The sequence below is a fragment of the Micromys minutus genome (genome assembly GCF_963924665.1).
Source record: "Micromys minutus genome assembly, chromosome: 10".
Lineage (NCBI taxonomy): Eukaryota > Metazoa > Chordata > Mammalia > Rodentia > Muridae > Micromys > Micromys minutus.
The window spans coordinates 45,134,041-45,159,805 of record NC_137979.1 but is presented as its reverse complement, the minus strand read 5'-3'; the positions used below and the strand labels follow the sequence as shown (position 1 = coordinate 45,159,805).

General features: G+C 52.0%; 2 protein-coding genes across 2 annotated transcripts; both read right to left on the bottom strand.

The window, feature by feature from the left end:
- Positions 1–235: 235 nt before the first annotated feature.
- TCAP (titin-cap) lies at positions 236–1,351 on the bottom strand. Its single transcript, XM_080923010.1, has 2 exons — positions 1,192–1,351; positions 236–1,019 (listed from the first exon to the last, which is right to left on the bottom strand). The coding sequence occupies exons 1-2, from the start codon at positions 1,299–1,301 to the stop codon at positions 626–628; spliced, it is 504 nt and encodes a 167-aa protein (XP_080779136.1). The 5' UTR covers positions 1,302–1,351; the 3' UTR covers positions 236–625.
- Positions 1,352–3,257: 1,906 nt separating this feature from the next.
- Positions 3,258–24,897, bottom strand: STARD3 (StAR related lipid transfer domain containing 3). Its single transcript, XM_080922288.1, has 15 exons — positions 24,830–24,897; positions 12,838–13,108; positions 9,930–10,007; positions 8,821–8,898; positions 8,647–8,700; positions 7,820–7,937; positions 7,586–7,684; positions 7,312–7,367; positions 6,862–6,954; positions 6,155–6,217; positions 5,934–6,029; positions 5,557–5,636; positions 5,376–5,480; positions 4,307–4,400; positions 3,258–3,886 (listed from the first exon to the last, which is right to left on the bottom strand). Exons 2-15 carry the CDS (start codon positions 13,057–13,059, stop codon positions 3,782–3,784), a joined length of 1,341 nt encoding a protein of 446 aa, XP_080778414.1. The 5' UTR covers positions 13,060–13,108; positions 24,830–24,897; the 3' UTR covers positions 3,258–3,781.
- Between the last annotated feature and the right edge of the window lie 868 nt (positions 24,898–25,765).

The window sequence follows — 25,765 nt, the reverse complement described above, 5'->3', positions numbered from 1 at the left end:
CTGCTGGACACTCTCCGGTGCCAGGAACTAGATATGGAAGCCAGGACTGGGCAGTGGCACAGGAAAGAGGACCAGACAGTCACCCTGTTTACAGCACTGCCCCTGTACCCCACCCCTAAGCATGGAGTGTAACCTTTGGTTATGCCATATTTAGACAAATGCTTGGCTGTTCCTAGAAGTGCATGGGGGGCATTCATGCCCACCCCCAACCACAAAGAAAGAAAGGAGCCCGGAATATGGCTGAGCATTTATTGCAGTGCTAACAGAGGGTGCTGGGGGCCTGCCCTGCTCCCACCCTCTTTACATCCTCCTCCTTCCAGCCTTCAGCTTCCTTCCCAGAGCCTTTCACATCCTTCCTTCTACTCCATCTGTTACTGAACAGGCCGTTTCCAGGGGCCTCTCGCTCTCATCAGTACCTCTTGTCCCTTCTTCTGGGGCTGAGCGTGCTCAGCTCCCTGTGGGAACTCAGGACACCCAGGCATCCTGGCCTCTGGCTCCCTCCTCCCATAGCCCCCACCTCTGGGCAAACTACAAAGCAGCCATGGCCAGCAGCTCTCCTCCTTTGTCCTAACCAGGAAGTGCCCAGCCCAAGGCAGACCCAGTGGAGCCCGAGTCACAGTACATCTCAGCCTCTCTGAGCTTCCTGAGACATGGATCGAGACAGGGTACGCCGCAGGGGCCCAGGTTTGCTGACTGGCAGCACAGGGGGAAGCTGCTTGGTGATCTCAGCCACGTCCTGGCGCTCCACGCACTGGCCGCCCAGGGCTGTCTCCAGGGCCAGCAGCTCCCGCAGCTGGATGGGGGTCTCCTCGCGTTCCTCCTTGGCGGCCCCCACCTTGGTGGGGGTGAAGATGGGTAGGGGCAGCACCCGCTGGTATGGTAGCTGGTATTCCTGCAGCCCACGGCCGAGGATACCCAGACGCATCACCAGCCACGGCGACCGCTGCACCTCAGCCTGACACTGTCCCTGCCGGTGGTAGGTCTCATGTCTCTGTGTGTCCTCCTCATGCAGGGAGCATCTGAAAGCAGATAGGAGACAGCTGTACTCTGGTCTTGAGCTAAGTGGGGTCTCCCTGGAATGGCCAGGTCCCTGGAGCAGGGGAGGGGCCCCAGAAACTTCAGGGGCTTGTACTCTATGTAGCAGGTGTTTTGGGGGAGCAGAGGCAGAACTTCCAGATGATTCACACTTACCCCTCTTCTGGCCGGGTAGACAGAGTCAGGTCTTTCCACTCAGCCCAGAAGGCTTCCCTGCGTTCCTGGTTCTCCTCAGACACTTGGCAGCTCAGCTCTGAAGTGGCCATGATTCCTTCTTGCTCCCTCTGCTATGCCCTGCACCTCCGGAGCCCTTTAAATAGCCCCTTTCTCCCCCCTCCCCCTTCTCCAGGGGCTATTTTCAGCCCCTCTGGCGTCAGATGCTATAAGCAGAGCCAAGACTCACTGGTGGTGGTGGGGCTCTGAATCAAGGGTGGGGCTCGGGGTACCCAGATTCTGATTGCTCTCAGGTCAGAGGTCGGCTTCCAAAGCCTGCAAGATGCTCTGTTGGGGGCCTGGGTCCTCAGAGTAGTACCTCCAGGTGTCTGCATGCTGCAAACACCACCTCAGACCAGGCACATGGCCAGCCTCGTGCTACCTTGGCACTGTCTTCGGCCTACTCCCCCTTGTCCAGGGAGGACAGCAGCTTGTCTGTAAACAGAACAGGAGAAGCAGGAACTGATGCCCTACTCACTCTGTCCCATCATCTCCCCTTCCTGGGCTCAAGGGCACATACCATAGTGAGGTCCTTTGACCAGAAGGATCACATAACCTAGCCTTCAGGGTGCCTGTACAGAAAGCCTAGTCCCTAACTGGCAACACCATCAGGGGAGAGGACATTTTTGCCACACCCAACCTCTGGGTATGAATCTCTGTGTGCTTTCCTTCTCTAGGGCCCATCTAAGTGGTCTCCTAAATACCACCACCAGTCAGGGTGAAGGAGGCAGGAGTGGGGGAGGTGGCGACCGCCCCCCCCCCCAGCTGACTGCATGGGGAGAAAGAGGGTGAGACAGAAACAGAGAAAGCCCATTGAGCAGGATTAGGAAACCCAGACCAGCCTCAGACTGGCTGTTTTATATGATCATGGAGGAGTCCCTGCCCCTTTCCACATATCTTTTTATCTGCTTTTCTGGCCATAGTGGAATGAACTCTGGGACTGGGCACCACTGTGTTACCTGGGAGGGGACTAGCCTCTCTCATGAAGCAGAGGAAATGGATGTCATGAGATCTCCTAAGCACCCAGGGTGTAATTCATGGTTCAAGAAGCTGGAGGTGAGGCTGGGGGAAAGGGGAGGGTGGTGGTGGTGGTGGTGGTAGTGGTGAGGAATGCAGGGGTGGGGTGCTGATGACGAGTGAGCAAAGGCCCTAAAAGCAGCAGCAACAGAGGCTGCAACTCCGGGGACAGTAGAGAGTGCTCAGCTCCGATCAGACTCAGAATAGTGCATTCCTGAATCCTAAGGCCTCGGTCCATGTTATATAGGATTCACTTCACAACCTTACAGGTCTTTTCCACAACCCTTTGACAAAATAGGAAATGGAGGCTCAAGGGAGGGTTGCCCAGGGTCTTAGACCTAGTCAGGACCAAGAAAAATCCACCCAGCTTCAAGCTAAGATTCCTTCAGAAGCCTGTGTGGTGGGAGTGCAGGATGGAGGGCGGGAGGGAGAGAACACCCGATAACCCTGGAACCCAGCCAGGCTTCAGTTGCTTCCAGTGTGAGGGCAGTTGGGGCACAGGGCCAAGGTGAACCTGTAGACTCAGGGTCTGTGTCTGGGGTACCACAAGGTTACCTTAGTAACACTTTAGCCCAGGTTACCTTAGTAACCTTTAGACCTCTATAGTTCAGTGGGCATCTCCCCAGCCTCCAGCCCTGAGCTGCATGAAAACTTGAGCCTGGGACATCTCAGAAGAACCTTTCAGGAAAGGGGAGCCTAGAAATTGCTTGCCCTGGGTGCTAGTGAGGGCCTGGGTAGTGTTTCTGTCAAGGCTCAGCTTTGCCGTGAAGATGACACCAAGGCCACACAGCAAAGCAAAGCCTTTTCTTTGATTGATTTTATCTGTGGGTAGACAGGGTCTATGTGAGCAATCCTGGCTGTCCTGGAATTTACTATATAGACCAAGCCAGCCTTAAACTCAAAAGATCTACCTGCCTTTGCCTCCCATGTACTTTGATTAAAGGAATGCACCACCACACCCTGCATTTTTATTTTTTATTTCGTGTTTTTAATTGGCTCAATTTATTACAAAGGTCCCCGAGAAGGCCTTTGTAGAGTGGAAGGGCGTGGAAAGGCAGGAATGCAGTGCTGTCCCCTGCCTTACATCCCCACAATGTGTTTGAATAGGGTCACAGACCCCTTCACTAATGGTACAACACTTGGAATAGAGAGCTTCCTGACCTTCATACTGGCAATGGGATGCTCTCCTGCCCCACCAAGCTCAGGTCCTCTGTGACCAAGTCTAAGGATGCCCGGTGAGGCATGGAGACGTCTCCTCCTCCAGAAGGCAGGAACTTTACATAGCACAGGCAAGATAGTCCCGGCTCCTTCAGTCTGGGGAAACCCCGAGTCCAGGTACACAACTGCTCAGGACCCTGTTACTGGGCAGTGCGGTTTAGTGCTTCCAGGGAATGAGGTGCCACTTGCTGCCTAGCACAAAGTCCTTCATGAGCAGTAGGAAACCCAAATTGTTCCACTTTCTGGCTCCGGAGGCTGTGGACAGAACCCTGGCCCGCAGGGTGGCAAGGGAGCATGGTCAAGCTCGGGCCCCCAGCTCTGTAACACGCTGCCGCAGGTGAAAGGCAAATTCAAACATGGTGGCCCCAAGGCTCTGGTGGATAAGGTACCGAGGCAGGCGGCCCTAGGGAAGACAGGAGAAAGTCATATCACAGCTGGCCTTCAGCAGGGACTCTTAGCAGCCTGCATTTGTAAGAGTGTCCTGGGCTGGGGGCAGATTTACTTCTGAAATCTGCCTGAGCCCCCCTGTTCCCTTGTTCCTGAAGGAACATGTTGTACCCAGCTTTTGGCACCAGCCACATAAACAGACACAGGTGGGGGTGGGCCGGCAGCCAGCCATCCCTCCTGGGACTTTAGGAATCAGGAGTGAGAAAGGGGGTCATGTGTCTCCCACACTCCAAGGCTAGAAGGCTACTTGGATCTTGTCACCAACCCAGTACAGGAGACTGAAACTGGGGGTCTCTGAGTAAGGCAGAGAGAAGCAACGTTCACATAGCAACCAGCCTCCATTCCACAGCCACGATGCTTCCTGCCAGGGCCTCACCTTGAGATCTGTGTTAAGAATCCAGACGAAGGTGCAGACCCGGGGGTTGTTGGCTGACGTGAGCACAATGAAGCCTCCAGGGCCATTCTCTCCCCTAAGGAGAGAAATACCACAGGGGAGGGTTGTGAACAAAGTGTCCCCCACGCCATCCCCACTGCCATTCTTGGCCCCGCTGGACTGTGGTGAAAACGGGGAGTCAAGGAACTACCTCACTGCCTCAACATGGCCTAGAGCCAGTGCCATGGGCAGCAGGGCCTGCCCTCTACCCCCACTCGCTCTGCCTACCCCAGCCAGCTGGTACTCACACTTGCCCCAGTGGTGGGAGCTCAGCCCCAGCCAGCCCTTATCTCCTAGGTGCAGACCTGTCCAGTAAGCTGTAACTGGGAGACAGTGACCTAAGCTGGCACTGCTCATCATCCCCGTTCAACATCATGGCCTCCAGAAGAGGGCGCCTTTTCAGGAGGCAGCTGGCCCACAGGCCACTGTTCACCTCCCATGGCCTTTTTACTGAACATGCTTAAGCCACAGATAAAGAAGTAACACAGAGGACACAAGCCTGCCAATCCCCTAGCAAGGCCACTGCAGCCAAGGCAGAGAGCCATAATCTCAACTTCTTGAAAGGTCCCCACCTCTTGGGGACAAAAGATCTACCTGGCACCCCAGCACCGCAATCTCCATCAGTCAAGAGGGAATGCCAGGGTACCCTCCTACCTTCTACAAGCAAAAAGATCCTGAATTCCATTCCCCCTCCATCCACACAGACGAGGCGGTGAGAACGGCGGAGGGGAAAGGTGAGACCCAGAACTCGGTACCCAGGGCCACCTCAACTCCTCAGCCAGTTCCTGGGACTATCCAGCCAGCTGCCCATTCCACACACACCCTCCAGCCTCCGGGGCGGTGGCACAGTGCCAGGCAGGAAGATTAGCAGGATTAGGGGTGGGATGGACAAGGTCTGGTAAGCAGGGAATAGAACAGGGCTTCAGCCCCAGTGTCGGGGGCCTTGGGGGAGTTGTTCAGCTGTACACACTGTACCCTGAGTTGTTTACAGTTTAAGGGAGGCCAGACTCACCTGACGTATTTGTGCGTGGGGGGCTTGGAGCAGTGTGTGGTGGCAATGCCAGATGACAGGTACCGGTCTCTGCGCCGCTCAATACGTCGGACATTCACAAAGTCCCTGGGGGTAAGGCAGGTTAGAGCAGACATCCCAAGTGGGGGAGGCTTGGCTCAGAGGAGAGGACCTGGGTGCTCACCTGGGGGACACAACGCCACCTGCAGCTCCAGATGACACATCATAGGAGACAAGGGTGTTGTCCTCTACCCGCTGTAGGATCTAAAAAGTCAACCAGGGAGATCTGAAGTACAGGAAAGCCCTACATTGTCCCAGCACCTCAAGAACTCCGGTCTAGCCTCCTCCCAGCTGGGGCCACTGTACTAAGAGCTGATACTACCTGAGGTGCTGGACACAAGGTAAGCACAGAGCCTTCTTGCCTCTGGGGCAACCATAGCAGCGCCTACTTTATAAGGAGAAGCTAGAGAAGCTAGCTCTGGAGGAAAATGGATACAAGAGGGTATAACTGGACCTTGATCCACGTGGGAAGAAGTGGCAGGCAGGACCTGGGTGGCTCACCTGGCAGGCAGTCACCGTCTTGTTCCACAGCACCATCCTCTCGGGCTGCAGGATCACTTCCTGGTATACCAGCTCAGCAGGACAGGGCAGGAAAGTCTGTAGGGGATGGGGGTGGGGGGTCAAGGCTGAGTGGTGTCAGAAAAACGACCTTCTCTGGTCAGGAGAACTGGCAGGAGCACTTTGACAGAGCGGGTGTCTCTGGGACCCCCTTCCCTACTCACCTTCAAGATGAAGGTCTTGCCATGGAAGGGAACTTCAATGGTGTACACAGTGTCCCCATACTCCTGTGGCAAGGACAGAGGGTGACAGGGAGGAGGGTGGAGGGCACCGGTGGGAAAGGGGGACAGGCGAGGTAGGCTTCCAACAGCCTAGGTTTTCACCCCAGAGTCTAGGCACAGCTTGGCAGCATCTAGAAGAAGGTTGTTCTGGCAAGCAGGAGCATGTGCAGAGACCAGCTCTGTGCTCACGTTGAAAGGCAGGAGCTCAGCCGTGACTGCAACTATGAGAAACCAGAACCACAGCTCCAAGGTGCCAAGGGCTACCAGAGAACTGGTCAGCAAGGACCGGGCATGCTTCCCTGCGTCCCTGGCGCTCTGCAATCTTTTTAGATAATGTTGTTTTGATCATGGACCAAAATACCACACACAGGACAGAGGTTGGCTTCCCCTCTGGATCCCAGGGCTACAAACATTAAAGTGGCAAGGCCTGGGCTGTGGAAAACGAGGAGATGGGAGTCCAGTCCAGCTTGGCCTTCTGCTGAATAGCTGACCCCAGGCTATAGCTAGCTCTAATCCTGTACCCCACGACCTCCCTGGAGCAGGGATATAGTTCCAGTTTACTCGGCCCTCAGGTTCACTTCTCAGGGCTCAGACAAGGGGTGAAGAATCCCACCACAGGCAGGTAAGCCAGGACGGGCAGGGCTCCTTACATTACTCCTCTCGAACTTCCAGTTCTCCTCCTGGGCCAAGATCTGGTCCACCACTGCAGTTGCTTCCTTTCCCTGACGTATGTACTCCCGCTCCTGCTCAGGGGAGAAAGGGGTCAGTTGGGGGCCTGTGCTCTCTTTGCTCAAAGCCTATTCTTTCACCACACCTTCCGCAACCCTTCCAGAGACCAGCCCAGCTGCATGTGGGGTCCAGATTGCTATCCCTGGCCCTGCATGCTTTCTGTGGTCTGTAGATTTGGCTGCTGTCCTGAGTTCCCAAGCATGGGGCAGGTCGGTGGGCCTGACCAGCCAGTGGCAGGGCAGATACCCCAACAGACAGTCACTAACTTGCAATCGGGCCAAGCGCTGCCTTCTGCAGGGAAATCTGTCCAGCCTGGGAGAGCCCAGCACTGACCCATTCCAAGGGTGGGGCAGAGGTGGGCAGAGAAATACCTGGGCAGAGAAACTTTTCTTCCCGGTGACTTCCTCATCTGATTCATTGTCAGACCCTGTTGAAAACAAGAGCAGATGGCAAGGGGTGGGGAGCCAGTGTAGGAGGTGGTGGGGTTCACAGATGAGTGCAAGAAGGTGGGGGCTAAAAGTGTGTGGGAGAGGGTTGCTGGCTTTCCCCAGGGAGCCTGAGAAAGAACAGAAAGAACAGACCCAGCCTACCTGGCTCCCCACACAGCTCCTCCCTGAAGGCAGCTCCCTACCCAGCAGCTCTCACCTGCAAAGGATTCTGGGGGAGAGTAGAACTGGCCCTCAGACAAAGCACCAGAGAACAGCAGGGGTCCACGAGCGACAGCAGCCTGGGCAGCAAGATACCCTGCAGAAGACATGGGCAGCCATTATCCCAGACCAAGTGTTCCCTACCTGGGGCTCAGAAAGGCTGCTAAGTGGCAAAGGGCTCAGACTAAGGCATTTCTCAACTAGTCACCCAGACCCTAACCCCTAGACTCACATCTCTCCTCTTCAGCCTCTTGGGGTAGGACTTTGAAATCAAGGAACCAGGTCTCAAGCCAGGCCAGGACGAAGGAGACGATGGGGAGCAGGTACCCAAATGCCCCTTTGCTGAGCAACTGAGACAGGAGGGAATACTGAATTCCATGGCAAAGGTTACCCCAAACCCAGAGCCCTCCTGAGCTCTGGCTAGCCAGGCTAGAAATACCCCATTCCTGATGTACACTGTTTAGGGACCAGCTCTGGCACACGACTCTAAGATGAATTATGTCTGTGGCAGGGAAAACTGATTTCTGCGAATCGGAGCAGCTCCGGGAGCAGAGTCCGCCTAGCATGTACACACTCCGGGTTCCATCCCTGGCACTTTATAAATCAGCAAAGTGACACACGCTTTGTAATCCCACACTGGCTGGTAGGGGCAAGAGGATCACAAGTTCATGTTTACCAGCATTTGAAATCCTGTTTTAATAAAAAAGAGAACCACGTGTGGTGGTGCATCGGGGAGGCAGAGGCAGGAGGACTTCTATGAGTTGAAGGCCAGCCTGATCTACAGAGTAAATTCCAGGCCAGCCAATGACTACAGTCCCTGTCTCCAGATACACAGATTATAGAGCTAGTGCTAGAGCTAGATTAGGTATAGGTATAGTTGATCCTTAGGGTGACAAGGGTGACGGGGTATAAGCCAGTGAGGATGACTCACTGCCAATAATGAGGAAGAAGATTCCCTTCTCTCCAGCATAGCAGGACCAGACACCCCAAGCCCTCCAGAAGAGAAGCCCACCCTCAGGCTAGATGCCTTTCAGACCAGTTAGATCCTGAGCCACTGACCTCAGAAAGGATGACCTTGACAATGAGAAATGCACTGGACACCAGCGTGGTGACCTGCTGGGCAAAAGCGGGGCAGGAGGGAAGGCAGAGGCTGGGGAGAGAGTCCTTTCCATGTGCCCCTCACTCCAGCCCTGACCGGGGAAGGCCCCAGAGTTGCCGCAGATGGCATCTTACCGCAATCACCCACCAGTGCTGGAGCCGAAGTACAGCGTAACCCAGGAGCAGCCCAGAGAAGCGGAAGAAAGCCAGAACCTGGAGTGGAGAGGGAGGTGCCAGAACATCAGAGGCCGGCTGGCTTCCTCAGTCCTGCTGCAGGGTTTCCTTCCACTCCTGCCGCTCCAGACCCCACTTGGGTAACTTCACCTCTGGTGAGGACAGGGCTCAGTGCTTCCTCAGCAGAAACTGTACGTAAACTGCTCCAAAGTCTTATTCCCCTGCCTCTACCTTGGGCTCTCTGAAGGTGGGGCCTACTCCAGTGTGTGTGAAGACTGGGAGCTGCCAGAAGATGAGCTGATCCCCCATCAGACTAGACACAGGATGGACCCCCCCATCAGACTAGACATAGAATGGACCCCCCCCATCAGACTAGACACAGGATGGACCCCCCCATCAGACTAGACATAGAATGGACCCCCCCATCAGACTAGACACAGGATGGACCCCCCATCAGACTAGACATAGAATGGACCCCCCATCAGACTAGACACAGGATGGACCCCCCATCACACTAGACATAGAATGGACCCCCCCATCAGACTAGACACAGGATGGACCCCCCATCAGACTAGACATAGAATGGACCCCCCCATCAGACTAGACACAGGATGGACCCCCCATCAGACTAGACATAGAATGGACCCCCCATCAGACTAGACATAGGATGGACCCCCCCATCAGGCTAGACATAGAATGGACCCCCCCATCAGACTAGACATAGAATGGACCCCCCCATCAGACTAGACACAGGATGGACCCCCCATCAGACTAGACATAGAATGGACCCCCCCATCAGACTAGACATAGGATGGACCCCCCCATCAGACTAGACACAGGATGGACCCCCCATCAGACTAGACACAGGATGGACCCCCCATCAGACTAGACACAGGATGGACCCCCCATCAGACTAGACACAGGATGCACCCCCCATCAGACTAGACATAGAATGGACCCCCCATCAGACTAGACATAGGATGGACCCCCCCATCAGATCAGACACAGGATGGAGGAGAGCCCAGCCAAAGGTGCTCTGCTGCACTCTCTTGAAGCCTGAGGTCACTCACAAAGATGTCGAAGAATGAATTCTGAAAGCTGTAGTGGATGACCTCCTGCTCCAGGTTTTTCCTGATGCCAGTATTGGTCTGCAGAGGAAGACAGAAAGGGTTCTGAGGGCAGGACCAACCTAAAGGATGCTCCTCCTCCAATAACATCCAAGGGCTTCTGGAGGAGTCAGTCAGAAATGGCAAGCCACCACCCAAGAGGGCTCATGAAGCAACATGGGAACTGAGCCAGCAGTCCAAGACCCTGGACACCAGTTTGGTTCCTCAAGGATCCAGGCAGCCCACACAGGCCAACTGCGTTCAAGTTTACTGTCCAGGAAGGTACAAGCCCGGAGTCCTGTGGGCTGTGCCGGGGAGATGGCAGGCCCAGGCAGAGCTAGATGGGTCCTGGAGACTGCTTGCTCTGTAATTTCATTTCTCTCCTTGAACTCTGGTTCTCCATCTTACCAGCTACCACCAGAGTGGGACGAGGGGGGCTGGGTGGGCAGTGGTGTCAGACAGAGCCCCAGGTGGCAAATCAATCAATTAGGTTTGTGCTTAATGAGTGAGATCCGTCACAATGCTGCTGCTGCTGCTGCTGCTGCGGCAACAGCGGCTGCGGCTGAGCCTCGAGAGGCCAGCATGAAAAGTGCTTGCTCTGTCCCTGCCCAGCCCAGCTCGGATGGTCAGCAAGACACTTAACACCTTGGCACAGACTCCAGTGTCCAGGGATCTGAGCAACAAGGGAATATGGACAGATTCCAAGAACCAGACTGTATCCCAACTCCTCAGAGGGGAATGAAGATGCTAACCTCTGGGAAGAGGGAAGGATTTTGGTAATGGAGCCCCGGAAGGCCGTTTGATGATCAGCTAGACTTGCGGCTTCCTACTCTGGCAGGTCATTTGAATCGTGGAGTGATTTCTTGGAGGAGTTTCTCTGATACAGGGTCTCATTTAGTCCAAGCTGGATTCCAGCTCTCACTATGCAGACAAGGGTGACTTTGAAATCCTAGTCCTCCGGCCTCTACCCCCCAAATTCTAGGAATACAGATGTGTGTCACAGCCAGCTTGGGGCCCACATGTTAAAAGCTTAGGCCACTGAGCTTGGATCTTGGGTTGAGCCAGTTCTAGAAACCTTCACAAAGCTCCTAAGTGGGTCAAACACAATGGCTCTGTTAGTAAGGGTGCTTGCTGCCTGAGGCTGCAAACAAACCTCACTATCTAACTTTCACCCATCACATACGAAGAAGGAAAAAGAGGACAGACTCTATAGGGCATGTGCTCCCCAACACACACACACAAACATATACATACATACATATACTCACACACATACACACACATATACACACATACATATACTCACACACATACACACACATATACATACATACATACATATACTCACACATATACATATACACACACATACATATACTCACACACATACATATACATATACACACATACATATACTCACACACATACATATACTCACACACATACATATACATATACACACACATACATATACTCACACACATACATATACATATACACACACATACACCCAAAAACACACCCCCCATACACACAAAATAAAAAAATAAAACAAAAAGACTGAACTTCCGACAGCCCGGTCCAGCGGCACACTCCTAAAATGTCTGTCAGTGCTCCAGAGGCTGAGAGGTAAGTGAACCACGGGTTCAAAGCCAGCCAGGGCTATGCACCAAGCCTGTCTCCCTTTGTGTGCTAGGAATTAGACCCAGCACTCTGAGGACTCGGGCTTTCACTCGGGAACGCAGCTTGTTTGTGGGTTATGTTCTGTCACTTCGCACGAACTCTCAAGGATGCATGATGACTTCTGAGCAATTGCAGCTGTCAGCCAAAGAATTTCAAAAGCAAAATTATCAACATTTCCCCACGTCTTCTCTGGTTATAAAATAGGTATTCAGTTCGGGTGTGGGTGAGATGTAGGGTTGCTCGAATGCTAGCTGGGACCTTCAAAAGAAGACGCCAGAGGACCTCAGGAGCTCAGCTGTTTACCATTAAGATAACCCAATGCCCTCTTCGCTGGTGCCTGCATTGCCCCAGGAGAGGGTAGTTACCCTCCCTCAGAGCCCTTCCTCACCCCTCCAGTTCAACATGACCAGAGCCAAATTTGCTTTTTGACCATCTTGCTGTTAACTAAGCCCTTTCCCAAACTTTTCACTGATACCAAGAAAGGCCAAGCTTGGGACCTGGAAAAAGAACCTTTGCCAACCATAACTCTGACGAGGGCCCTGGGAAATGAGATCCCACTGTTAAGAGAGAGGACACTGAGGCAGGCCCAGATCTGGGATCTCCTGCTTGAGGCCCCCTAACTCTGTGAGTGCTGAGGCTCAGACCAATCAGGCCCAGGGTGTGGATGCTGCCCAGTGAGACAGCTTCATCTTCAATAAATCAGGTAGTAGTCCCCAAAACCAGGGCTACCAGACAGTAACTGATGTTTTTGCTCCATTTTTTTTTATTTTAGCGTAGTACCTGAAACACAGAAGAGCCTCAAACCACGTTTACTGAATAAATGGATAAACTTGAGCCACAGAGTGAAGTAAGGCAGAGAGAAGGCAAAAATGTCCCCATCTTGGTTGTAGGTGGTTCTCTTCCTATTTGCAGTGTTCCCACTAGGGGGCAGTATGGTGTACAGGCTAACTGCATAGCTTAGGAGCTAGAGATCTGTTCAACTAGGCTCCTTCAGGTTCTTGAGAGAAAATGACAACCCCTCTGGTCGCCAACCCTCAGGCTCCATTCTTTCCCTCTCTATGTGGAAGGTAAATACGGCTATTCTTACTTCTCGTTCTTCATTAACTAAGATAAGCAACCTCATGGGTGAGGCATCCCTCCCCGTGTAGCAAGTGGGCCTGCCTCCCCCACAACGTGCCCCCCCACTCACATTCAGCTCAATGATCCAGAGGAGGGAGATGAAGAGCAAGTCGAAGGTGACGAAGAGGCAGAAGGTGCGGCGGACATCAGAGATGGCCCTGCGCTTCTCCGGAGGTGGTGGGATGAAGTGTGAGGAGAGGCTCTGGCTGTGGGACAGTGAGGTGCCCAGGGAGGCCAGGGCCGGCAAACTGCGTTCCAAGTCACAGGCCAGATCACCAGGCAGCTTGCTCATCCTGGTGGGCCCACGTTGAAGTGGGGACAGTGGAGCCTCAGCTGCAGGGCTGGGAGGAGAGGGAAGTAGTCAGAGTCCAGGAATAATGGCCCCTTTCCATACCACTTGCAGGTGCCCCTGCCCTGCACCAAGGCCCACAGTAAGTCCTCTCAGGCACCAGGCTTCACAAAGGCTCTTGGTGGCACTTACTGGCTTCTGAATCTTGGGGACATGGCCTGTTCCTGCACAGACTGAGGCTAGCCTCTGGTCCTGTCAACAGTCTTTGGCCAGCCTCTGCCCCCACCCCCAGGAGAAGAGGGGACCCGGGCTCTGTTCTTTGTTTTCAGAGTACAAAGCACACTCCCTCCCAGCCAGCCCCTCCACCCCTAATCCATGACAACTGAGAGGGACTCTTGAGCCCTGTCTTAGTGTGCCTGGGTGACATCTTGGTCCCTGCTTTCTAACAGCCTACCCAAGGCCTGACTACTATCAACTCTTCATGTCCGACAACCCCTTCTTCACAAGGCAGCTGGGGGAAGCTTCCAGGCAGGAACCTGCTGGTTCCTCACCTCCCACCCTCCCTCAGCTGGCAGAGGGGTGAGGTAGGGTAGGCACTCTGCCAAATTCTAATTGGGCAGCACTGATCCTGACTTAGTACAGCCACTTGTGTCTTCGGTCAGGTTCCTCTGTGTGACCGCCATGTTCAGCCTCTGGTCCATAGACCTGGCCTTCAGTTGTCTGGACTGTTCTTCCCCACCCCCACTCACAGCACGGCACTTCCCACCTGAAAGCTCATCTTCGAGAGCTACCCTTCCTGCCCCTGGACAGTGATGTCAAGGGTAGGCATAGGGCTTTGACTGATCTGGTCACTGCTGCCTCCCATGAGCCTGGCACCATGTGTGGCACACAGCAGGTGCTTCATCACTGACTGCTGGGTAAGTGAAAACTCCAGAAGGTCTCTTGGCCCTCGGTTCCATGAGGCATAGCAGAGAGAAATGGGACAAATCCTAATCTTCACACCGCCAAGGCTAATCCTCTGTTGTTGCCCAGTGTCCACATGGCCGTGTTCAGGACAGGATGGATCTTCATACAGGAGAGAGAGCCAAGGCTCCGGGGCGAGGGAACTGATCTAGCCCTCAACACTGCGGGACTCTAGTGGACTACAAAGGCAAAGTGAGCCTGAGTCCTTCAATCCATGAGAGTCCTATGCCCAGGGTCCTTGCTGCCCCAACATGCTGAGCTAGAAAGGACACCGCCCCCTGGGTAAGAGAAAGGAAGGCCTACTGGGAGGCAGAGAGTGGCATCTTGGGAGTTGGGGAGGGGGTAGTGAAGGGGAGTCCTAGATACCTGTCCCTGATTTGCAGAGGGAGGATAGAACACTCTCCTTTCTGATCTGTTTATGTTGTCACTGTTATACCTTTTTTCTGTCTGCCACCTTCAGGGTCCTTAATCTACCAAGTCCTAATGGGGACCTGGTTTGTGGCCAGCAGAAGGTCCATCCCTCTGCCTCTGAGTGAACCCCACAAATAGAGGCAGAAAGACTATTTTCAGTAAAGAGCCCAATGCCCCCTCTCAGACCCAAGAACTCTCCTATGCACAGTCACTTAGAGTGTACTGGGGGAAAGCTGGACTCAGCTTCAGAAGACAGCCATCAGCAGAGGAAATGTGACAGGCAGGGGACAACGGGACTCTCCACATCCACCAGCAGCTTGAGGCCAGACTACAGACTCAGCACATACATCCCTCGCTGTGATAAGCCCCAGCTCCAGAGCTGGTGACATTTCCTGGGTCCTCCCTTTATTTTCCTTCACAAAGCAACTTTCCACCTGTATGTCTGCTGTTGTAAGAGACTCTCGTCTGCGTGCCAGAGTGACTTAGAATTCGCCCCCCCCCCTTTTTATCTCTTTCCCAGATGTTTGCTTGTTTCTATGTTGGAAGACAGGGTCTCGTATGGCCCAGGACCATGGAGTCAAGAACAATCTTGAACTCCTGACTGTCCTGCCACCTTCTGAGAGCTGGTAACTGAACCTAGGGTTTAGTGCCTGCTGGGGACAAAACACTGCCATCTGAGCTACACCCTCAGCCCAGCTTGTATGAAAGAAAACTTGAGCTGTGCAGAGTGAGCCTATAATGGGACTGAGACAGGAAGATGAGTTCAAGGCCAGCCTGGGAAACAGTGAGATCCAACCTCCCCCTCGTCAGCTTCACAGAAATCTAAACCCAGAACAACTCTCCATAGGAACCTGGGCTGTGGATGTAGCCCAGAAATAGAGCCCCTGACTAGCACGTGCAAGAACCCGAGTTCAACCCCCAGCAACACAAGGAAGGAGAGAGAAAGAAAACAAAACAAACAACAACTTAAAAAAAAAAAAAATAGAACCATCACGCCCTCCCCAGCTTCCAGAGTCTAGAAGTCTAGAATCCAGGTGCCAGCAGGCCGTCTGCAGTGCTTGGCGCCTGTGCTCTGGTGGTGCACAGCAATCTGGCATTCCTTGGCGTGAGCTCTCCAACTCAGCCTGTCTCTGCCACACTCTCAGAAAGCACTCCCCCTGGCTCCGTCATCTTATAAAAAAAACTAGTCGCACAGAACCAGTCTTAATAGATTAGGGGCCAACTTGCTCCCGGGTGGCTGCATCTCATGTATGATGGCCTCGTTTCTAGATGAGGTCACACCCCGAAGTACAAGAGTGTTAGGACGCCAACACATCCCTTTTCAGGGACACGAAACAATCTATAACCACACCGTTTTAAAAATTATTGCTGTGATATGTATGGGTGCTTTGCTTGCATGGATGGTTCTGAGTCACATGCTTGTCTAGGGCCCATGGAGGCCAGATGAGGGTGTCAGATCCCTTGGAACTGAGGTTGTGAGCTGCCATATGGGTTCTGGGGATTGAACCCAGGTCCTCTTTCTTTTTTTTTTTTTTCTTTTTCCTTCCTTCCTTTCTGTTTTTTCTTTTTCTTCCTTTCTTTTTTCTTTTTTTGAGACAGACTCACTATGTAGCTTTGACTGTCCTAGAGTTGATCTATGTTGACCAGGCTGGCCTTGAACTCACAGAGACCCTACTGCCTCTCCTTCCAAGTGCTCCAGGATTGAAGAGATGGCCCTGCGGTTAAGAGCACTGGCTGCTCTTCCAGAGGTCCTGAGCTCAATTCCCAGCAACCACATGGTGGCTCACAACCATCTGTAATGGGATCTGATGCCCTCTTCTGGTGTGTCTGAAGAGCTACAGTGTACTCATACACATAAAATAAGTCTTTTAAAAAAATAATAAAGGTGTGCTCCATTATGCTTGGCATGAACTTGGGTCCTCTAGAAGAGGAGATAGTGCTTTTAGCCACTGAGACATCTCTCAGCTTATTCTTCTGGGTGTGCGCGTATACATGTTCATGAGGGACACATGTATCACAGCATGCATGCCGAGGCCAGAGAATAACTAATGGGAGTTGGTTCTCTCCTCTCAACTTATGGGGGCCCCAGGAACTGAACTCAGGTCATCAGGCTTGGCTGCAAGCACTTTTAACAACGGAGCCATCACACCAGCCTATTTTGTTTCTAGAGACAGGGGTTCACGTATCTAAGGACTTGCCTCGAACTCTGTATGTAGCTAAGGATGCTTTCTAATCCTACCGCCTTCACTGCCTGGATTAGTTATGTATGCATGTGGGTGATGGGGGTGGAATGCATGCTAGGCAAGCCCTCAGCTAAGCCACAGCCCATCATATCCAGCTTTATAAAGGAATTCTTCATTTGTTTATAGAACTGACTGGTGCTTTTTATTTGTTTTATTTTGTCTTTATCCTTTAAGACAAGATTTCTCTATATACTCCTGATTGTTCTGGGACTTCATCTTCTTGAACTCAAGAGATCTGCCTGCCTCTACCTCCCAAGTACTGCCCAGTGGTACTTAAAAAAAAAAAAAAAAAGGCTAGATCTCCCTACATAGGCCAGGTTGACCTCAAACTCAAAATTCACTCCTGCCTCCTGAGAGCTGGGATTAACAGTCAAGTTACCTCAGGAGCCTTGGTGCTCTATTTATAATACCTCCCCCCACCCTCTGTACTGGGGACCGACACGGGGCTGTGCACGTGCTGGGTAAGCCCTAGCTGCAGTTGACAGCTGAATTACATCTCCCTGGGTCCATGTCCTACGAACAAACATTTCTCTCTGGAATTACCAGAGACATGGCACTGAATGACGGGCACGTGTAAGTGTTCATGTTGTCAGGAGGGTATCGTCCAGACAGATTCCCTAGAAGCAGGACTGCTGGGTTCATGTGTGGTTTGGTTAGGCACTGCCAGATGCCCTTGGCAGTTGGCATTCCTGGCAGCAACTCGTGAGAACGCCTGTTTGCCCACAGCCCCAAGGAAACACTGTCACCGTGTCTGTCTGGGCCTTCATCTCCAGTTATGCACCCCATTCAGGAGCCACTCTGGGCACCTCTAACCATCTCTGTGCCGCCCCCTTTCTTTTCCAATCTCACTTCTAAGCACTGTGTTTTTTCCACTCCTGGTCCGTTCCTCTGTCTGTCTATCTTTGTCCCTGGCTTTCCCGTCCCTCCCTGGGCACAGGACTTGTGTGGCAGCAGCTTCGGTGTGAGACATGCTTGGAGCAGCAACCACCCTGACACTCACACCCAGACATCCTTGTGGCGGAGAGAGACTGGATGGGGCTGAGAGCAGAGGTTCTGGGGGACTGGGAGAGCTGAAGATGCCAGAATGTGGGAGCATGCACCTGGGCTTAGAGAACGGCTGAGGGGGAGCTGTCCAAGAGCCACCCTCCTCAACAACGGGGTAAAAAAAAGCAGTTCAAAGTCCACAGAGAGCTGGAGCACTGGTCCCCAGAGGAGACCGAGGCTGACTCTGAGCCCCGTGACAAGGCCTATTTACATACAAACTTCTGTTTCTAAGCAAGAGAAAATAAATGAATGAATAAATAAATAAATAAATGTAGCTTTATCTAAATCTCTAGATGCAAAAGTTTCTATCCTTAAGCTACCAAAAAATGCAAATATAGTCTGCTATGGGCAGCAGTTGTGGTGGAGATCCGAAGCCAGCCTTTTCTACACTCCAGCATGGCCCTGGGGAACTCCTGGGACAGGGTATGAAACTCAACTCTCAGGTGGCTTCAAAAGGCTTGTTAGACCAGCTAGCTCACAGTAAAAGCCACCTTGACCTGGACCTGCCCCTACGAGTCCCCCAAGCACCTGTTTGGCCCAGAGGGCAGAGACCTGCAACCACCAGAATTACAGCCCGATGAAGGCAGAAATGAACCCTAGGAGCAGCACTCCCCGCCTGCCCCACCCCCAAGCCCACTGCCTGCTGTTGATAGCACAGCCCAAACGCCTTCAGAGGTGTCAGGAGGGAACAGCACATGTGGCATGAGGAAGCCTGGGATGGCTGCAGACTTGACACCTGTGTGCTTCTGGGAGCTGGGCTGTGAAGCAGAGGGAAGGCTGGAAGAGGAGGGAGTGGGGAATGGCGGCAGGTGTGTGAGCACAGTGGATCAGCTCCTGTGGCTCCTGAGGCACGGGAAGGGGTCACTGCAACCTCACCTGCTCTCTTACTGACCCCAGGACACACTGGAAGAAGCCCAGCTACCTAATACACCCAGACCCAGCACCAAACACAAAACAAATATATACGCAAGAATGGGCTTGAGGAAAGAGTTCAAAGCCTGGCCCTACGGTCTGGGGCACAGTCGCACCTTCCTGAGACTTGGTCTCCACAGCTCCACCATTTTAACTTTCCTCAGCACTGGAGATGTCACCTGGGGTCTCACACACTGAGCAGGGGCTGCACTGATGAACTAGACATAGCTTCCAATCTGCATTTATCTCTGGTTGGACCCAAACTTACAGTGTAGCCAAGAATAACAATGAGCTTTTGGTCCTCCTGCCTCTACCTCCCAAGTGCTGGGATTACAGGAGAGTACCACCCATTTATGCAGCACTGGGGACTAAACTTAGTGTTTCATGTTTGCTAGGCAAGCACTCTACAACGGAGCTGTGTCCTTAGCCCTAACCTGCGTTTTTAAATTTTTATTTATTTTATGTATACAGGTGTTTTGCCTGCATGTATGTCTGTGCACCACATCCACGCCCAATGCCCTTGGAAGCCAGAAGAGGGCATTGGGTCCCTGGGAACTGGAGTTAAAGATATTTGTAGATTTCCTTGCAGACTTAAACTCAGGTCTTCTTGAAAAGCAGTCTATGCCCTTAACCAATAAGCTACCTCTCCAGCCTTACTAAGATGTATTTTTATAAGATGTTTATCTTATTACTAATGTGTATATATGTTTATGTGTAAGTGTATGTGGGTACCCTTGAAAGCCAGAAGAGAGTGTTGGAGTCTCAATGCTAGAGTTATGGGGCGGGGGGTTGATTGGTTTTGTTTTTTTTTTCTTTAAGATTTATTTATTTCATGTATGTGGGTATACTCTCACTGTCTTCAGACACACCAGAAGAGGGCATCAGATCCCATTACAGATGGTTGTGAGTCACCATGTGGTTGCTGGGATTTGAACTCAAGACCTCTGGAAGAGCAGTCAGTGCTTTTCACCACTGAGCCATCTCACCAGCCCAGTTTTGGATTTTCAAGACAGGGTTTGTCTGTGTAGCCCTGGCTGTCCTGGAACTCACTCTGTAGATCAGCCTGCCTCTGCCTCCTGAGTGCTGGGGTTAAAAGCATGGGCCACCACTCCTGGTGAGTTACAGGCAGTTTTGAGCCACTCAATACTAAGAATTGAATGAACTCCATGTCTCTAAATGAGCAGCAAGTGCTATTAACTGCTGAGCCATTTCTCTCCAGCCCGATATATATATCAATCACACCTGGACTATACACTTAAAAGTGTTAAATTGGCAAATTTTTTGTTACATATTTTATCACACATCCTGGTTGCTCTCTCTCCTGCCTACTGGCCCCTCCCCAAACCCACCCCCAAGTTTTACAGCTTAGTTCTACAAACACTAGAGGCATTAAAATTCTTACATCATAGGGATGCTATTTGTACAAGTGTCAGAGGGGAGGGGAGGGAAGGGCTTGATCAGAGGCTGAGGTGCAAGTGTAGCAGATAAAAGGGAAACAGAGCTTAGTTCAAAGTTGTACTATACAACCAACCTGCGGGCAGCAAAAGGCAAGAGTTCCAGCCCCTCATTCCGAACGGCTGGTCCTACAAAGTCCAAGTTACTCCCTGTATTAGTCAGGGTTCTCTAGAGTCACAGAATTTATGGATAATCTCTACATAGCAAGGTATTTGTTGGTGACTTACAGTCTGTAGTCCAATTCCTTAACAATGGCCGGCAGCAGCTGTGAAGTCCAAGGATCTAGCAGATGCTCAGTCCCACAAGGCAGGCAGGCAAAGTCCCACAAGGCAGGCAGATGGAGAGAGAGAGAGCCTTCCTTGTTCCAATGTTCTTATGTAGGTCTCCAACTGAAGGTGTGTCCCCAGATGACCTTGAGCTCAGTGATCTCCTTGCCTTTGTGTCTTAAGACCCACAGCCCCTATGCCTCAAGGTCAGAATCAAAGGTGAGTCTCCCAATTCTGGATTGTGATTCATTCCAGATAAAGTCAAGTTGACAACCAGAAATAGCCACTACACTCCTCCTGCAGGCATACGTAGATCCCCAGGTTAAGGTGGGGACAGAAGTTGGTGTCTGTCCTACCTCCCTGTAGAGGATTTGGGGAGTATGCCAGGATGGCTCTTTAGCACCGGTCCTTCCTGTCACCCCACCAATCAGATGGGAAGCAGATAGGAAGGCCCCCAACCATGAAAACTGGGCCCTGAAGTGGCAGGAACGCAGAGAGGTTCTTATTGCTTCCTTTCCCAGGCCAGAGGCCCCAGTCACCTTCCTGCAGCTCCATACTCCATGGCCTACATCTTCCAGTGGGCACTTCCTGCCCAAGGCAAGTGTGTGCTCTGAGAGAACAGCCTTGCCCAGCGCTGCGCGTCCTGAGAAACACACCAGGAAGTGTGTGGATGATTATTTACATATGTCTCTCCCGGACACGTGTTGGGATACACAGGGTTACTCGTGCCCAGTCCTCTAGACAATCTTCCTGAAACTGGATCTTGCCCATCCGGCATCCTGCCCTGCTCCTCCACAGCCTCAAGCAGGGTGGCAATGTAAGGAAAAGGGCCTAGGTGACTTAAATCCCTCAGCTAAGGAACATTAAGAAGGAGACCCTGGCTCTCTACTCTAGTTGTGGGGATTAATACCTGACCCTCCCCCCCATATAACTGAGGACTGCTCTCCAACACAGCAGGCTCCCCACTTCCTCATTCCAGAACAACCTCCACAGCTGCAGAGAACTACTGTTACCTCTGAGGCAAAGCTTTCCTTTGCCATCTAAGTTCTTGTGGCCTCAGGACTCCAGGTCAGTACCACCCTTATCGCCAGATCAAGCTTTGGTTGCCCAGGTCACAGTGGCAGGCCACTGGTTATCTATTAAGTAATCTGTTCTATAGAAGTGTGAGTTCTGCCTGGAACTAGAGGGAGGACCTACCAAAGGGAGCTTGAAGGAATGAGAAGCTTACCTGCATGGTATCTGTGCTTAATTAATGACTGGTCCCCCTACCATTGCCTACCACACGATGCAGAGCCAGGCAGATACAGCAAGGCACTGTCCCCAAACCAAAGGTCTGCCTGGCCTGCTGTCTAGGAGGACTCTGCTTCAGGAAGCTTATCTGGAATAGTTCAGTAACTCCTGCCCCTTAGCCTAGGACTGAATGACCTCAGGCTCCCTAGCCGAAGACCCACAGAGGGCTTGTGAAGGTCCCTGGCCCTGGGGAAGTGGAAGTTGGAAGAGAACAGGGTACAGAGCAGCAGTGAGAAAGAACCATGACTGTAAACCTAAAGTGGTTTCCATTTCTCCTTTCCTTGGGGGTTAAGTAGGAAGAGGAGAGTCATGCTAGCACAGGAACCAGCCACTCTTTCCTAGACCTGGTTCTGACCACACAGGAACTGGAAAGCCCACCACATGTGTCAGGTTTGCTCAGACCCTGCCCCTACCCTGCCTTCTAGAATTCCCCTCGCTCAGTGACTTTTTGACCTCTGGCCCACCCAGGGGCTGGTGAGTCAGGCTCTACTCCATTCATTAGTGATCCTGGGTAAAAACTGAGGCTGAGGAAGTCAAGTTCCCAGAGTCCCTCTGGAAAGGGCCAGCACCTCAGAGAGCTGTGAGCTCTCTCATGAAAAGGCCTGAGTGCTCCGGCTCCTCTCAGGCCCAGCTCTGGCCAGACAAAAGCCAGTATTTGCCTCACTGCAGCCAGAAAACATTCAGAGAAACACACAACTAACAAAATGGCATGCTCCCCATTGTCCTCTGTCCCACTGATGCGCCAGCTGCTCTCTTGGATGCTGGGACAGAGGCAGTGCCTGGAGCGTGACGGTGCATTTGAAATTAAGCTACAGGTCTTTAGTGAGTGACCAGAACCAAACTCCCCCGGCTCGGCTTCGTCATCTGCAGAAAAGGAGGCAAAAGGCACTAATATTCAACAGAATGAGCAGGAGCCATTCAGCCACAGGATTCCTGGTCTTAACGGCCATCTTCCAGTGAGCCCAGGCCCGTGAGAGCTCAGCTAACAGCAGGTGGCAGGAGAAAGCTACAGTGTGACAGACTCTGGCTTAGTCTATCAGGGCCACCAGGTCTAGTGAGAAAAGACTGACAAAAATCCACGATGGCCCTGATGTGATGAGCGCTTTCAGAAATGTATAAACAAGGGCCCATGTCTCTCAGAGAAAGAAGCATCAGGCCTGGGCTACAGTGAGAGGAAGGGAAGCTACAGGGTGGACTTTTTGAGGCCTAGGAGAATCAGTCTCAGGTGGAGAAAAGGAGGATTGGCATCCGCGAAGGCGGAATCCATGAAGGCAGGAGACAACAAAGAAATGTTCATGGTCAAGAGCAAATGTACTACTATTGAATGACATCTCCAGCTAACCCCAACCCCACCCTACCAATCCCATCACCTTTTTTTTTTAGGGTTTCTCTGTATAGCCCTGGCCATCCTGAAACTCTGTAGACCAAGTAAGACCCACCTACCTCTGCCTCCTGAGTGCTGAGATTAAAGGCTTGTACCACCGGTGTGCCAGGCTGGGTTTTTGTTTGTTTGTTTTTTGTTTGTTTGTTTTGGTTTTTTGGCAGTGCTGGAAACAAAACCCAAAAGGCTGGATCTTTTTCATTCCTGAATCTTTTACTCAGTAGATCCAGATCCTGTTCCTAGTTAGTCCAGGGTTTCACTTAAGATCCAGGGGCAGAATGAGAAGCAAGCCATACCAATCATTCCCAAGCAGCTTATGAAATTAAGTCATAGCCAGTCAACTAGAGTGCACTTTACACAAGACATGCCAACTAACGTGTGCTTACCAGGCACTCACAGGTCTGGTAGCTTTATGCACACACTATATACAGTACTTGCTATCTCCATCTTCCAAATGAGGAAAGAAATTTACTGACTTCATCAAGGTCTCAATACAATATCAGAACTTAAGTAGGCTGGTGCATGGGTCTATATCTCAGTTATGATGCTAAGGGTGTACAGAGGACACAGAGGGGCAGGGCGGCCAACCTCTGGAGTGGAGGTTGGTGGTGTGGAGACGGTGTAGGACACTGAAGGATAAGTCAGAAAGAGGCCCAGCAGATCTGAGAAGAAAGAGATGCTGATATATGCAAATTCACAGTGACAAGAACCCTTTTCTAGTAAGGCCCATCTTACAGTAAACATGATCACAGAGCACTCTTCCCAAGTGTTTTCCCCACAGGCAATGGGAAGCAAGCAGAGAGCCTGAAGGAAGCAAGTGACATAATCAGACTCGTGATCTAAAAAGTCTACATGAGCTAGAGTCTAAAAGTTAGGACTGCAGGTTGCTGGAAATGGTGAGAGACACGTCAACAAGGGTGGTGACAGAGAAGGTTCAGGGATTTGGCTATACTGGCAACTCTGAGCAAACAGGGTAAAGGATGGTAAAGCAATTCCAGAGCTTTTCTCCTGGATAAGACAAGAACGAAAGAGTAAATTTACAGAGAAAAGATCAGCTCAGGTTTGAAAACTGTGAGCTCCTCCTGAAGTGGAGGTATCCTACAGGCATAATTGACAAACAGCTAATTTGGAACCCCAGGAAAGGGATGTGCTTCTGTCATCTGGATATTCAGCTGTCGTGGACCTGATGCCACAACACTGGATGAGGCCATTCAAGATCAGTGTACAGAGAGGCCGGTTGGACCAGACAGAATGTACAAGCAGTACTTCTGACCTCTTGTCAGAGAGGTAAGAGGAAAAATCAGGAAATATTGGGAAGTCAAAAGGTGGAAGAATGTCAGGAATGAGAGCCAACAGTAACAGACACTTCTGAGAAAGTTTAAAGGGCCTTTCTGATATCATTGCGAAGTTATGCGTGGCTGGTTCCAACGGAAGTTGTGAGAAACAGCGGGTGGCGGAGAGGCAGTCTATTAGTATAGTTTTTTCCTGATTCTGACTCTTTCCCATACCCAACCCTGCCCCATAATATTCAGATACTGACTCCTTGCCTCTCTTCTTACTATAAAGAAGGCTTAGGAAAGCGACTGCTGACGTCCTCCGGACCCTCTTGGGTAAGGACCAAGACACCCACTCCCCAACCCTTCGCGCTCAGCAGCGAGTGGAGAGGAAGGGGGCGGAACCCGGAGCGCGAGGGGTGTGGGAAGGGTCGGACCAAACCAAAGACGGACACCGGGCAGGGAAGTGAGATTAGTCGGGTGGAGACGGCTCTCGTACCATCTCCCTGTCCCAGCAATTGCTGCAGGACCCACCTGCTTCATGTCACCACGGCCCCAACTCTTCCAGCCTCAGCCGCAGTCTTGCTCCACGGCTAGGCAACTCCTCAGAGCGGAAGATCTCCCAGCGGCGCAACTTCCGCCGCTGAGCCCGCCCCCGGGCCCGCCCCCAATGCAAATCGGGATTCGTGATTCTGAAGCTCCGCCCTAGTCCGCCCCTCTCCACCGGGAGCCTCAGAAACAAGGTCCGGAAGTCGAACTGCAACCAAAGTTAGACTGTGTAAGGTTGTGCTGGAATACGAGGAAAAGCTCTAGGGTGTCATGGTTATTAGGCCATACAGGACTGGTACTGTGGAGTTAGTGGGAATTGTATGAGGGCCGGTCTGTGGGCACAAAATCCCTTGGAGAAACCCAATTTTTGTTTTTGAGACAGTCTCAGGTTGCCCTTGAAAAAGGAATCCTTTTTCCTCAGCCTTTCAAGTGCTGAGATTACAGACGTGCACCACCACATCCATCTCACATTTTTAAAGGACCTCTGTTCTCCCGATAGTATGTTTGCCATCCTTAAAGCCCACAGGAAAGGATCCCGGGAAATCCTGGAAACAAGGGTCAAGATCTTGACTCTAAGATAACTACCATTTTCCCTGTCAGAACATACCATTACTTCCTGGTCTCTCCTCCCTCCCCTGAAAGAGGAGTCTCAGGACAATTATTTACAAAGATTTATTACAGCATAGGAGGGATTCAGGCCTGGAGTCAGGGAAGAAGGGGAAGGGAATCAAGTTGCTGGAGGACAAGGAGAACCAGGTCCCCCCCCCCCCCCACTGTGTGGCCCCTCTAAGGACATATAGTAAGTGCATTCCTGGCACCAAAGCACAAACAAAACGCAGCAAGCAGCCTCTGCCAGTCCATCTTGGAGACACCCAGCAGGAATGGGACAAAAAGGGAAGACATCCAGAATGTTGAGGCTCT

Coding starts and splice junctions, on each gene's coding strand:
- STARD3 (XM_080922288.1), bottom strand. CDS start 13,059: ATGAGCAAGCTGCCTGGTGATCTGGCCTGTGACTTGGAACGCAGTTTG. Junction 6,955..7,311: donor AGAAAAGTTTCTCTGCCCAG/GTATTTCTCTGC, acceptor TCCCCTGAGCAG/GAGCGGGAGTACATACGTCA. Junction 6,030..6,154: donor GCAAGACCTTCATCTTGAAG/GTGAGTAGGGAA, acceptor CATCCCCTACAG/ACTTTCCTGCCCTGTCCTGC.
- TCAP (XM_080923010.1), bottom strand. CDS start 1,301: ATGGCCACTTCAGAGCTGAGCTGCCAAGTGTCTGAGGAGAACCAGGAA. Junction 1,020..1,191: donor TCTACCCGGCCAGAAGAGGG/GTAAGTGTGAAT, acceptor ATCTGCTTTCAG/ATGCTCCCTGCATGAGGAGG.